This window comes from Myotis myotis, unplaced genomic scaffold (genome assembly GCF_014108235.1).
Source record: "Myotis myotis isolate mMyoMyo1 unplaced genomic scaffold, mMyoMyo1.p scaffold_m19_p_8, whole genome shotgun sequence".
NCBI lineage: Eukaryota > Metazoa > Chordata > Mammalia > Chiroptera > Vespertilionidae > Myotis > Myotis myotis.
The window spans coordinates 72,145,359-72,160,697 of NW_023416390.1; the positions used below are offsets into that span (position 1 = coordinate 72,145,359).

At 35.1% G+C, this 15,339-nt stretch overlaps 1 protein-coding gene across 1 annotated transcript in view; it reads left to right on the plus strand.

The window, feature by feature from the left end:
• LRP1B (LDL receptor related protein 1B) overlaps positions 1–15,339 on the plus strand; it is a 1,379,523-nt gene that overhangs the window by 1,144,582 nt on the left and 219,602 nt on the right. Inside the window, exons 57-59 of the mRNA XM_036320679.1 lie at positions 423–508; positions 10,173–10,295; positions 11,824–12,005. Coding sequence (XP_036176572.1) covers positions 423–508; positions 10,173–10,295; positions 11,824–12,005 — 391 coding nt within the window. The remainder of the gene's footprint in view (positions 1–422; positions 509–10,172; positions 10,296–11,823; positions 12,006–15,339) is intronic.

Here is a 15,339-nt window from a genome sequence, read left to right on the forward strand (position 1 = left end):
TTTTCACTGAAGCTATTCTGAGAGCAAAAAGTAGTTATTTAATCATAAAAAATGAAATATTTGATTATATGAATATTAACTATACTGTAGGTTTCCAAGATAAGGGTAGCTTATCATTTTTAAAAAATCATCTAAAATCAGATTATAACAGCAGGTATTTCTACTAATTTCAAATAAATTAGATAACCTAATATTCAAAGGAATTGAGGGAAAGGGAGGGCTAGCATTTATAATTATCTTGATTGTACTATCTGAGTTTCTACTGCCGTTTCACCTTATTATCAACTGAGGTCTCAGTGTGAATTTTTTAACCATTAATCTACTGAAGGGCACTGCATTTGACTTTATATTGCTTCAGAAACTAAGAAGAGTTGAAAACCGTGCATCCAAAAAGTCTAATATGTTTTTTGCTTGGTATTTAGATGAAGAACCTTTTTTAATTCTTGCTGATCATCACGAGATAAGAAAAATTAGCACCTATGGTTCCAACTACACCCTTTTAAAACAGGTATGGCATTTCCATGATGATTTCATGCTATTCATTATGGGTACTTCAGGTATGCCCTAGAGCCACAGAAATATCTCACAATTTGAATTTATGAAATGCAATTCATAAATACATGCCTATATGTATATGAGATTACTATACGTTTTATTTTGTTTGAATTGTCCAGGTGATGCTCTGAATTTGTCACATCACGCAATTTCAAAGAAAGTAAAAGATGTAAGGTATAATTAATGTAAGAGAGTAACTATCTCAAGAATAGCTAGAGCAGAGAAAGCATAAGATTCTCTTTTAAGGTGTTTTGCGCATTACCGAATTTGTCCCCCTGCCACTTGGGATTTAAAAATAAATATTTTTTCATAGAATTCAAGTTTCTATGAAAACAGGAGATAAAACAGGATTAATGATCCCTAGCCTTTAAAATTTGTAAAAAGCAAGGGAACAAGAGTGCGATTGTCACTTAGTTAAAAGGTTGTGAGGCACAAGTTTTCAGTCTTACCCTCTTTATCTCCCAACCCATCCCAAGACCCAAGGGGATCTGTTTTGATGTTTGAGTTCTATTGTCAAAGTATATTTACATATGTTACTTGATATGAAAAGATGTAATTTCCATTTTATGACAAGAAAGAATGCCATGACGTTCTCTTGTCAAATTGTTTCCATCCCAGTCTGCAGTGGAAATAGCATAAAATGAAATGATTAAAAGTAGAATGACTCCTACATAGACTAGAGGAATCACATATAGTTAGTTATAGCATACTTTTAATTGTCAGAAGAAATAGCTTCTTTGGAATTATTTAGCTTGTATCTGTTGTGCTACAAAGATCTCATTGCCCCAAACTGGATAAGAATGGCATGCATATGCGAAAGCACTGTCTAGAATAAGTTGTCAAAAATAAGGATATTTCTTGTTCTTATAGTATATTTTTGCCAGCATTAGGCATAGGCAAAAAAAAAAAAAAAGCCATCCATATGGTAATTTTTCAGCAACACAAAAAACATTTACTTAGAATTATTTTTTCCCACCTAACGGATGGATTTCTTCATTACTATTGTTAGAGTTTCACTCATTTTGTTTAATGATTTAGTCTTATTTTAAGTGTAATCTCTCATTGGCAACTGTAAATTGACTCTTCATGACATAGTTGGATTTTTCAGCTTTCCTCTAAGTCACAAATTGAAAAAAAAATTATCTTGAAAATCCAGATGTCTAGCTACCCATTAAAAAAAAAGGAAAGAAAAAAAGACGGTGTACCCTTACTAGGCTCACATACCTGGATGGTCTCCATCCAACCTCCTTAGTAGCTGCTACTTTGACATACAGCCCATGCTTTCTAAATCCACGGAGTACTCAAACTGACCATGTGCTTGCCACAGTACCAGTATTCCTGCCTCATTCACAGGTGTCTGTGAGGTTTAGACTCTTTCTCTTGAGTTTGGAAGAGCCACCGATATCCATCAGATCACACTGTCCCTCTCCCTAATTCTGATCCCTAAGGAGATTGAATAAAATATAAAATAATTTTCATGTTTTTTAAAAAGCTAAATAGAAAGCTATTTAAAATGTATGAGTCAGACAATTATCTCTTTTTTAAAAAATATGTTTGCATTGATGTATTTTTATTATATATATATATTTATTTTAGAGAGTGAGAGAGAAATTCATACACCCCAACCTGGGTGTGTGCCCTGACTGGGGTAGAACTAGCGAGCTCTCGAAGCACGGGACGATGCTCAACCAACTGAGCCACACCAGCCAGGGCCAGACAACTATCTCTTTAATGAATATCCCTAGAAAAAAGTTCAAGTAGATATAACTCTTTTTTTTTTTTTTTACATGAATGTTTATTCTTTATTCTTTTTTTTTTTTAATTTTTATTGCTTAAAGTATTACAAAGGGTATTACATATGTGTCCATTTTATCCCCCCGCCCTAGACAGTCCCCTAGCCTCCCCTATCCCCCAATGTCTTATGTCCACTGGTTATGCTTATATGCATGCATACAAGTCCTTTGGTTGATCTCTTACCCCCCTACCTCCTGCCCCGCAACCCTCCCCGGCCTTCCTGCTGCAGTTTGACAATCTGTTTGAGGCAGCTCTGCCTCTGTATCTATTATTGTTCAAAAGTTTATAATGGTCTCTATTATCCATGAATGAGTGAGATCATGTGGTATTTTTCCTTCATTGACTGGCTTATTTCACTTAGCATAATGCTCTCCAGTTCCATCCATGACGTTGCAAATGGTAAGAGTTCCTTCCTTTTTAGAGCAGCATAGTATTCCATCGTGTAGATGTACCACAGTTTTCTAATCCATTCACCTACTGATGGGCACTTAGGCTGTTTCCAGATCTTAGCTATGGTGAATTGTGCTGCTATGAACATAGGGGTGCATATATCCTTTCTGATTGGTGTTTCTGGTTTCTTGGGATATATTCCTAGAAGTGGGATCACAGGGTCAAATGGGAGTTCCATTTTCAGTTTTTTAAGGAAACTCCATACTGTCTTCCACAGTGGCTGCACCAGTCTGCATTCCCACCAGCAGTGCACAAGTGTTCCTTTTTCTCCACATCCTCTCCAGCACTTGTCGTTTGTTGATTTGTTGATGATAGCCAGTCTGACAGGTGTGAGATGGTACCTCATTGTTGTTTTGATTTGCATCTCTCGGATGATTAGTGACTTTGAGCATGTTTTCATATGTCTCTTGGCTTTCTGAATGTCCTCTTTTGAAAGGTGTCTATTTAGGTCCTTTGCCCATTTTTTGATTGGATTGTTTATCTTCCTTTTGTTCAGTTGTATGAGTTCCCTATAAATTTTGGAGATTAGGCCCTTATCAGATATGACATTGGCAAATATGTTTTCCCACACAGTGGGTTTTCTCGTTGTTTTGTTGATGGTTTCTTTTGCTATGCAGAAGCTTTTTATTTTGATGTAGTCCCATTTGTTCATTTTCTCTTTCGTTTCAAGTGCCCTAGGAGCTGTATCAGTGAAGAAATTGCTTCGGCATATGTCTGAGATTTTGTTGCCTTTGGATTCTTCTAGAATTTTTATGGTTTCCTGTCGTACATTTAAGTCCTTTATCCATTTTGAGTTTATTTTTGTGTATGGTGTAAGTTGGTGGTCTAGTTTCATTTTCTTGCATATATCTGTCCAATTTTCCCAACACCATTTATTGAAGAGACTATCTTGGCTCCATTGTATGTTCTTGCCTCCTTTGTCAAATATTAATTGAGCATATTGGTTCGGGCCGATTTCTGGGCTCTCTATTCTATTCCATTGATCTATATGCCTATTCTTGTGCCAGTACCAGGCAGTTTTGAGAATAGTGGCTTAACTCTTAAAATGGAAAGGTTTTTGCTGGCCAAATGATGTTCTATATTATTTAACTTATTTTTTTAATGTGTTTTTCCTCAACTGATATTCATTTGAACGACATAAAGTGTTCTCTTTAACATGAGAATTAAAGATTTAAAGATGTGAAAAATAATATCTAAATGTATACCATACATTTGCAACATACTTTCATGTACCTAAATTCATCCTTACAATAATAACCCTTGTAGGTAGGCAGGGCAGATACTAACAGGGTGAAAAGTCAGGCAAGTTGGTTTATGTCACACTGTAATCTCAGCAGAAGACAGATAGGAATGAGAAAAAAGCTATAATGGGAGGAACTGGAATTAGGAGAAATGGCACTGGTATAGGGCAACCTCCTTGAGGGAAAGCCATGGTTCTGTGTAGACTAATTTTAAGCTTATAGCAAAGGTACAGAATATTGAAAATTATCTTTCTCTTGGAGTAAATCTCTATGTCCTCCCTTTACCTTCCAAGTTAAGTGTGCCAGTCATTAATTCCTTGTATGATCTCTGGAAAAGGGATATGTTTCTTTTCATTTTACTATATTGTTTATTGTTTTTATGGTGTGTGTGCAGGGGGTTCTTTCTTGCCTTTAAAGAGTTAATTTATTTATTTTTAAATTAAATTTATTGGTTAGTAATGTATGTAGTTTTCAAGTGTGCAATTATATGATGCATCAGCGGTATACACCACCCAAAGTAAATTCCCCTTCCATCACCATATACACTGAGTGGCCAGATTGTTATGACCACCTGACATCTGTAGGCAAATTAGCTATAATTTCACACTGAAGTTGCTAGAGGGCCAGACCATTATAAACGTCTGAATAGCACAACATACCTAAGTATCGTTGCTGATCAAGTTCATCCTATCATGTTGATGGTGTATCCCAATGGAGATGGTTTCTTCCAACAAGACAATGCGCCATGCCACGGTGCTCGTATTGTGCAGGAGTGGTTTCAAGAACATGAGGGAGACTTTACCTTGCTTAGGTGGCCCCCACAATCACCAGATCTCAATCCAATTGAGCATTTGTGGGACGAAGTTAAAAGAGCCATCAGGCAGCTGGTTCCACAACCATCAAATCTCACAGAACTGGACAGTGCTATTCATCATGCATGGTGTCAGATTCCTCGCATCACCTTTCAACATCTCGTGGAGTCAATGCCAAGAAGAATCGCCGCAGTATTGAAGGCAAAAGGTGGCCCACAAAGTACTGATGGGGAGGTCATAATAATCTGGCCATTCAGTGTATTTGACCCCCTTTACCCTTTACTCCTCCTCCACCCACCTTCCCTCTCATAACACCATGCTGTTATCTGTATCTATGAGTTTTTGTTTGTTTTTCTTGTTTGTTCATTTGTTGCTTTCAGTTTTATATACACATTAGAGGCCCAGTGCATGAAATTCATACGGGGGGGGGGTGGTCCCTCAGCCCAGCCTGCACCCTCTCCAATCTGGGACTTCTGGCTCCTAATCACTAGCCTGCCTACCAGCTTGATCACTACTTGGCCGCTCCCCTACCGGCCTCATGGCTCCCAACTGCCCTCCCCTGCTGGCCTGATCGCCCCTAACCACTGCTGCCTTGGCCCCCACCACCTTGGCTTTGTCCAAAAGGAGGTGGGACGTCTGGAAGATGTCTGGTCTCCTGGTCTAATTAGCATATTATCCTTTTATTAGTATAGATATGAATGAAATCAAATGTTTTTGTTTTGTTTTTTACTTTTTCTGTCTGATTTATTTCATTTAGCATGATATTCTTAAAAATCCATCCATGTAGTCCAGCCGTGGGCAAACTACGGCCCGCGGGCCGGATCCGGCCCGTTCGGCTGTTCTATCCGGCCTGCGGAGCCGAAAGAGCGGAGGGTTCTCTTGCTCTCCCCTCCACTCCTTCACCAGCAGCAGTGTTAACATGGCAATGTCGGGAAACATGGCCGCAGCTCCTTCTTCTGAGTCCAGTTTAAGAACCCATTGTGGCCCTCGAGTCAAAAAGTTTGCCCACCCCTGATGTAGTCACATGTGTATGTGTTGTTGTTTTCTTTAGCATGTCTTTGTTTTAGACTGTGCTATTTTAGAAAGTCCTCTTATTAGGATACTCCATTTATAAGCTCAGCTGAACCACAAATTTAACTAATATAGCAAGCTCAATGAAAGACCCGTAACAATTTCAATGGCGCTCCTTGCTTCATTTTCCAACCCTGTGGCTCAGGATATTTCTATTGATATCTCTTTTGTTGTTTTTTATAGCTAATATGTTATCAGAGGTTCTTCTTAATGGAGCAAAATTACTTTTCTCTATGCATGATTTAAGTCTATTTCATATAACTAAACCACTTTAATGCACTTTCAGATAACATTTTTTTTTCCTGGTGGCATAATTTTAAACTATTGCCAATCACTAGTACCTAAGTGGGGATGAATGTCATATAACTTTCTTTTCTTTTAAAATATATTTTTATTGATTTTAGAGAGGAAGGGAAAGGGAGAGAGAGATGGAAACATCAATGATGACAAAAAGTCATTGATCTGCTGCCTCCTGCATGACACTTACTGGGGATTGAGCCCGTAACAGGGGCATGTGCCCTGACTGGAAACCGAACCAGGACCTCCTGGTTCATAAGTCAATGTTCAACCACTGAGCCATGTCAGTTGGGCTCAGGTAGTTTTCTTATGAAAATAAAAAGGGAGTGAGGACAATGAGGAAGTTCATGAGGACTCTAAACACCTGTGCTTTTGGAAAGCATTTGTTAATCGTGACCAATGAGCAAGGAAATAGAGACCCCCAAACTAAAGATAAGTCTTACTTCTAGTGTTGACAGCCATCAGTTTGAATACATCATTTTTGTTAGGGACGATGTTTTCACTATAACTTTGTCATAGCATTGTAGAAATACTCAAGAAGTTCTAGGCAGTAGAAAACCATTTTTCTATCTCAGAGATTGTCTACATATACAGACTTGGGAAGAAAACAAAAGTAATTATATCTCCATATTTAACCCAGTAAAAATAAATGAAAGACACCATCTTTGCTTTAATTATTTGGGAATGTTTTGTGTAGGTGGTTAGGGAAAATTATTTACCCTAACATCTTGAATTTCATACACTGCTATCAGTAACAATCTCAAGAAATGTAACATAAAATTATAACATCTGGTAAAAAAAAAAATTTCAGCCTATGTAGTCTAAAACATAGTTATAGCTAGGTCAGCTATAACTTATATTCATATACTACATTTAGAAAATCTACTTTAATAATATGGATTGTAGAAATGAAAATTTATCAAGTAACTTTTTGACATGTTATCCAATTCAATTCTAACAGTGCCTTTTATTCCAGTAAAATTGAATAGAGAAACAAAACATAATTTCTTAAATTAGTCATCTTGAACCAAAGGATATAAGTATTTAGCTACAGAAATGAAAGAAGCAAATAGAATTTTGGTGAAACCAATTTTCAGCTCCAAAGCCACTGGGATTACTCTGGTTTTTAGATATTATTTTGACCATACCTTGCATATGATTCTACAAAGAGATCATTGCACTCTTTCTGTGTGGATGACTTGTAAAGCAGTAGAACAATGACAAGTTTGGCTAGATATATATGTCAGAATTCAGAGCTTTAACCCTCACCTGAGGATATTTTTTTCCCATTGACTTTTAGAGAGAGTGGAAGGAAGGAGGAGGAGCAGGAGGAGGAGGGGAGAAAGAGAGAGAGAGAGAGAGAGAGAGAGAGAGAGAGAGAGAGAGAGAGAGAGAGAGAAAGAGAGAGAGAGAGAGGAGGGAGAAATAGAGAGAGAAAAAACAATATGAGAGAGACACATTGATGGGTTACCTCCTGCATCCACCCCATCAGGGTCCTGTGATGAAACCTGCAACCCAGTTACATGCCCTTGACCAGGAATTGAACCTGTGACCCAGTCCGAGTGTTGACACTCTATCCACTGAGCTACACCAGTGAGAACTGTAATGAATATTTTAAACCCTCTACAGAACTTGGAATATATTCAATGTATACTTTAGAACATTCATTGATTCTGCAGAGGCAACGTTCTCAATGTGTACACTTAAGTACATTTAGTTAGGAAGTCCACCAGTTTTTAGCTTATGAATACATTTTTTAGTGAATGTTTTGAATCTGTGACTAGAATATTAGTTTAGTTTTTCTTTTAGCACTTACTTTGATTAGTAACGTCAGTAAGAAATACACTTGCATATATTTATCTGGGCATAGTGAGGAATTTACACTGACTCATGTTTACTTCCTTGTGTCTCTTGTTTATGAGCAATGCATGCAATTCTGTGGGGTTAGGCTATTTCCGTTTACCTTTATAATCTGGAGCTGAAGAAAAAGATTTTGCTCATGTTAAGCCAAATAAAAGCATCTGATTTGAACTTATGATCTTAACACCGTCACTACTAGAATACAGCCCTGCTGAGAGAAGAAAAAAAAATCAGTATTTGCCAAAACCTTCTCTAAATTGCTTCTATACACAGTCTATCATACTCTTGGAAATGGTCCGAGAGAACTAAAATCTGAACAGTAATAATTTAGCCTTAGCCTGTTTCTCAAAAAGCATTATATAAATCTAATACAGGGTTATTCTTATTATGAAATTGCAAATTTTGAGAATACATAATGAAACAATTCACATGTGGTAAATACCATCCTTCCTTCTCCAAACCAAATCAAGGCAAACAAAAGGACTTATCTTCCTGAAAATCTAATCCTTAACTATAAAACTAAACCTACTAATAAATGATTTTTAAAATAATTTAATACTTAACTACAACTTTAGGGTAAATCTATACTAATAAAAGCCTAGGTGGCCCTCGTGTGACGCCCTCATGCCATCACAAGATGGCTGCCCCCACATCATCACAAGATGGCCAGCAGGGGAGGACAGTTGTGGGTGATCAGGCCGACAGGTTAGGGCAGTTGTGGGCAATCAGGCCAGCAGCAGAAGAGGGCAGTTGGGGGCAATTAGGCTGGCAGAGGAACAGTTATGCATCAATCAGGCCGGCAGGGGAGCATTTAGGGGGCAATCAGGCAGGCAAGCAGTCAGGTGGTTGGGATCCAGCAGTCCCAGATTGTGAGATGGATGTCCTGAGGGATCGGGACTAAACTGGCAGTTGGACATTTCCCGAGGGGTCCCAGAATGGAGAGGGTGCAGGCTGGGCTGAGGGACACTACCCCCCATGCACAAATTTCATGCACCGGGCCTCTAGTATTCATATAAGCAACTTACATCAGCTATAAAGGTAGAGTAAAGATCTCTCAGGGCTTTGCCAAGTGTCTGCTGTATTGAATTATTTTTTTGATCCAAAAGGATTTATATATTAATAAACTATTCAAGCATTAAAATGAGTTAGCACTATAGAAATTCTGATCTAAGTTTTATTGGTCCACTGAGGTAGTAAATATATAAGCCCTAACAATAGACCAGAATTAAACGAATCCCTAAGCCGTCATTTGAACAATCTTAACATCTCAGAAGACTCCCAGATGCTGGTGCACAATCCTCCACAAAATCAGTCAGACAGCAGAACTACTGACCAAGATCTGAGGCATCCCAAACCCATCGGCTGAATTCCTTTTTGTTTTGTTCCTTCTAAAAACTGCATAACCGTGAGTCTGAAATGAGGCTTTTCCTCACCACACGGGACAAAAAGATATTGACTCTCCACTTCCTCTTTGGTCAAATACTCTCCTAAGGTTTTAACTTTAAATTGCAGCATGGCACTGTGTTGCCAAGGGACCACTGGAAGCAAAAAAGGGCTGAGGGAAGAAAAGTGTATTTATCCAGTTGAGACAAAAGCTTTTGTAAATAATAAAATTTCCAAATTGTCTTTTCTGACTTTAATCAGATGTCTATCCAGGGATCATCATAAAACATCAGTGATCTTTAGTTTTTCCCATTTAAATGTGTGCTCTTTTCTAGTTACGCTACAGAACAGATGATAATAATGATATCAGATGTATATTTAATATTAACCTACAGTGAGAGTCTTTCACTTTATCTCTCCAAAAGCAAGTTGTTGCCCCCACCTCCTTTACTGGCTATTTGATTACACCATTATCCATAAAAATGCTGAAATTGTTGTGGCCTGCTTGTAAAACATTTTCAGATAACTTATGCAACATCTTAAGTTTATAATGCAGGGAAAATGTAAACATATGATGCTTTTAAAAAGATTTGATCAAAAATGCCACTATTGTAATGGCTATAAGTATTTAAAAGTAGATAGAGACTCTTATAAACTCCTAAAACATTTAAAAATAATTTCTACTTAACTATTCCTTTTTACTTTTTAGGGATTAAACAATGTTATTGCTGTAGACTTTGATTACAGAGAAGAATTCATCTACTGGATTGATTCCAGCCGACCCAATGGCAGCCGCATAAATAGAATGTGTTTAAATGGAAGTGATATTAAGGTACCTAAATATTACAACAATGGGATTGTTGGATATTTTATTAGCGTGGTTGAATAGAAAATGTTATTTGATGGTAATGGTACAACTCATAGAATATATTAGATTGGTTTGCATTTCACATTTTATAATATAAATTAATACATAGTTTAAATGTGAAAATGACCCTTTTATTATTATATTTCATTATAATGCTATTACATGAAATAAGGTAAAAATCAAATTGAGTAAATAAAATTTGGATCCTATTCACAACCCTAGAAAATGTGATGGATGGTTCCAGCTTGAATGATTAGTGCCTTAGATTCAATTGTGTTAATTTATATAAAAGAAAAAGTTGAGACAGAGTATTTGTAATTGAAAAATATTAATAATTAAATTATAGATTAAAATTTTAGCACTATCAAAATTAACCTACTATAGATGGGAATAATTGAATGCATTTGTATAAAATAATGAATGTTCTGATTAGTCAGCATCATAACTAAATACCTGTCACCTTCTAGATATGAGCTATTTGGCACCATTTCTGTGTTATCTCAGGTTTTAAAATGAAATTATTTAAATACTTTAAATTATGTTATAACATAGGGTTACAAAATTCATCTTTCTTCCTTTGGGATTAATAATTCACTGATTTTTATTAAAATGGTCATACATGACAATTTTCCAATTTAGAATTTTGGAGAAAGAAAAAAAAAGATATTGTACAGCTCAGTATTGTAGGTTGATATTATCAAATGCTGAAAATGTTCATGTTGTCACTTTATATCTTTACTATTTATGGTTATTGGGAAAGGATAACTATAAAAATTCAATGTTTTTTTGTCTCTATATTACTGTAACAGCCTCATGTTTCAATTGCTTCTTTCATTCAGTTCTCAAAGCAAGAAAAACTCAGAAAAAGTGCTCATATATTTTAAGAATTTTGGATTATTTTATATGTGTCATATTTGTATATGAAAAGCCTATATTCTTATTATATTTGATATTGAGATGGGTTATAATTAAGCACAGTAGTTGTATGAGAATAATTTCCCTTTGGTTATGTTGGGTTCTCCCTTGTATTTTTTTTCCCATTCCTATAGTAGAGCATTTATATAGGGCAACAGCAGTTGGGGGAATGGTAACTGCTATTGATATCTACCCTAGAACCTGTTAAAATAAATTTCAGCAATTTTTGTGTGTGTATGTCTTTGTGACAGAATTTTGCCCCAAATTTTAAGAGTACAAATAAATGAAAATGAAAATGTGATCAATAACTATGCAGCTGTCCAACAGTTGTTTTTAAATTTGAGCATTTCTTTCTTAAAACCGCATGTAATTTCTGGGGGCCTGATTACATATTAGGTAATTTCTCACAAATGAGCAAGTCATTTTATTAGGGTAAATTGTTCTGTTTTATGCCTATGTAAATTTTATTTCTAATGTTTAAATAGAATTCTACTATCTCTGTAAAAACCAAGAAGCAGTGCTCAGTTCTTATTCTAGGCATTTACGCTGTTAACTGTTTAAATTCTTATTTTGTTAGGTAGTGCATAACACAGCTGTCCCCAATGCACTTGCTGTTGATTGGATTGGAAAAAACCTCTATTGGTCTGACACAGAGAAAAGGATCATTGAAGTATCCAAAGTCAATGGCTTATACCCTACTATACTCGTTAGCAAAAAGCTGAAGTTTCCCAGGGACCTGTCTTTAGATCCACGAGCTGGGTTTGTAACAAACATTGAAAATCTTAAATTAAGAATTAAGACTGTGGGTTACATTTAATGTGACAAATCCTGTTCTGTGTGTTTTAACATGGAAACCAATGTAAAGTGTGAATGTGTAGAAATCTTTACTGAGGAATCAAAAATAGAAATATGAATATCGTAGTGAAATAAAAAAATTAAAGTTATGGTATTTTACAGCAAGTATATTTTAAAGTTCTCAACAAAAGTCTTTCTAACTAATAAATGTATCATGGAAATGTAGAAAACTTACGGATTTATTTGATTTTAATGTCTTTAAGTCTTGGAGGAAAGGCAAATGAAGAGCAAATTCTTGGATCACATTTTGTGTCTATGTGGTAGTCACAAATGTGGCTGATAACATTTCTGTATCATTTTAGAGCAGGAGACATAAGTAATATCCATGGATAATAAACAACAAGGTGCATTTTACAAATATTCAAAAGAAATTGCACAGTGAGAGTATCAGGAAAGATTCATATTGGAGCTGTGTTTCATTTGCATGTCATTGTGAGAGTTGAGAAGAGGTCATCAATAAGGTCAAGGACAGTAGGCTGGAGATTTCAGATGAGAGATGAATACACATTAAGGTGTCAAAGCTGTCTGGTGCATGTTTGCTAAAGTTCCATAGATTATGATTGTTTACTTTCAATTATGTTGTTTTGGTAAGTAGAGAAGGCGTATATTTCCATTGTTCTTTGCACTATAATTTAGAGAGATTACATACTCCAAAATGATCTCTGTAGAAGTTCAACCTACTCACCACACTTTCTAAAATAAGAATTTTAAAGAATTTGATGTTTTAAAATAGTACACTATAGTGCTCTTAATTTTCTGCTACCTAAATTAATTTCAAATATGTTTCACCAAATCATTGCTTTTATCATATCATATGCAACAATTCAATTTTGCTTTTTGCTAATATAATGACTCTGTGTTTTGGTCCCTTATATTTGCAATTGGCAGAGTAGTCATGTCATAGTATATTTTAAAGCTTAATTTTAAACATTATTTTGGGTAAAAATAGTACCTAATAGAGAACCCTTCTACTATAAATATTGTTCTATTTCCAAAGTAATGTGCAAGTGTTAACTTTTCACTATATATTTATGTAACCATTTTGTTACCTTTTAAAATACTTTCTTTACCATGGCAACATAAATTTCAAGAGTATAAATTCTATTTTAGCTGAGAGTCATGAGAGACTGTTTCCACACAAGTTTCAATATATTATGTCCAGATGTACTAAGTTTGGTTACCATCATCATTCATTCATAAGAATTTAAATAATTTATTTCCTTTTGTATTTTCTGAGAAGGTATTTATTTTACTGTGTCCAAACCATTGTCCCTTTCTTTAAAGTTGATATGGCTGGCTTAGCTTGTCATTTTATACCATTCAAGATGCTTCATTTTCTAAATGAAAAAAACACACACTACCTGTGGGTAACAATAGTCTTGTGGAATTTCCTACTTAAAACTGCATCCTAACCTGAATCCAGTTTTGTTTTATTTTGTCCAGATCCAAGTTATTACCTCATAAACTGAAAACAGTTATAAGTTATCATCAACATAAACCCAACCATCAAAAGTGTTAATTTAAAAAGTGACGTATTAAATTATTGTAGAGATTAACAGAGACTCCCTTGATTTCCTTTTTTGATAATATTTGGTTTCTGATATGGATATGCCATATTATAACCAAAGAAACAGATAAAAATTTGAAGTTTTTATGAAACAGTGAAAGCCGCCTATTCTAACAGATAAAATTTAATGACCCCTTTTTGTTCATGCTGTTTTCCTAGCTCCCCTGAGGGAGTCAGTAGGGCAACCTGGATTTTCACTTTTATGAAGTGCGCTTCAGGGTGAAAATGCCATAAATGCCTCCAATATTGTGCAATCCTGCTTTAAAAATGGCAGCTGAAATGCTAAGATTATTTCATAAAAAGTGCAATTGAATCTTTCTACATCGGATTACCATTGTTATTTGCATACGTTTTGAAGATGCCAGCAGTACTGACCTCTGTTTCCTTGAGAAGTGAGATTTCTGTCCTGATATTCAGTGAGGGATTGGGCAAGGCTTTGTTTAAGGGAGGATAAAGATTATGGCACTAGTGTAATGAAGCATTAAACATATAGGAAGCAGTTTGTAGTCATTTTTATCTTTTAATAACAGTATGCCGATTGTCACAAATCAATTTGGATATGGTAATGACTAAGAGTAGAAAGAGCTACAAGTAGATAGACCATCTTCTTGGTTGTTATATTTAAATTCAACCAAAATTCAATTATTCTAATAATTTTGTTATCTGGTTTACTTGGGAAACAACGTTCTAAATTATCATAAATTTGGGGTAATAAAAATTATTTACATTCAATATTTATAAAAGTCATTAGTGCAATATTTATATTTTGCACTAATTTATATTTTTAAAAATATTTATATTTTTAAAATAGAATAGAAAACATAATGTTAAAACTTTGCTGAGCATAATTTTATCTTTTTGGGTGATTAAGGTGTTAATTCATGTTATAATAACAAAAGACCCTCATGATAGACATTAAAGTGAATATGTGATAGTCCTAGTTAGCAGAAAATAAATTTTCTACTCATTTTTTCAACACTTATTTCTTTATCATTTAGTGTATATATAGCACTATAGTAGGAGCATAAAGATAAAAGGCACCTATCTTCAATTATTTTATTGTGCAGTGGGTAGACAGATGAGTAAGTAATTAGAATACAATCTAATAATTATAAGATAGAGAAAACAGAACATGTTAATAGCTCAACTGAGATCAGAGAAATCTTCATAGACAAAATGGGTAGAGTAAGAATTAGGTAATGAGATGCACTCCAGAGCAGGAGGCATTTCAAGCAAAAAAGAATAAGCTCTCTGGGAAAGCAAAGACACACACAAGACTATGGCACAGTGGGAAGAACTCACATGTTTGGAATGAAATAATTATAAGTAATTGTGGAACTTTTATACCAGTTCACTTTACAGAGTAAGGAAGAGCTATAAATAGATCAAAATAACAATAACAAAACAAACAAACAAAATAAGCAAGCTTTCTGGCTTGGGCAAACAGGCAATTAGAAAAATAATTTCTCCAGATTGGTCTGTAGACCTATTGAGATTGGGAGTTCTGATACTATAATGAGGATGAAGATTAATACCACTTCTATAGCATTTTATGAATTAGAAAGTTATCCCTCCATTTTATATTTTATGTGCTTGTACTATTTACTCAGAGTCTCTTGGAAAGAGGATAATTTTTACTATCATCCTTAGAGTACAGTTAGAACATTCAAC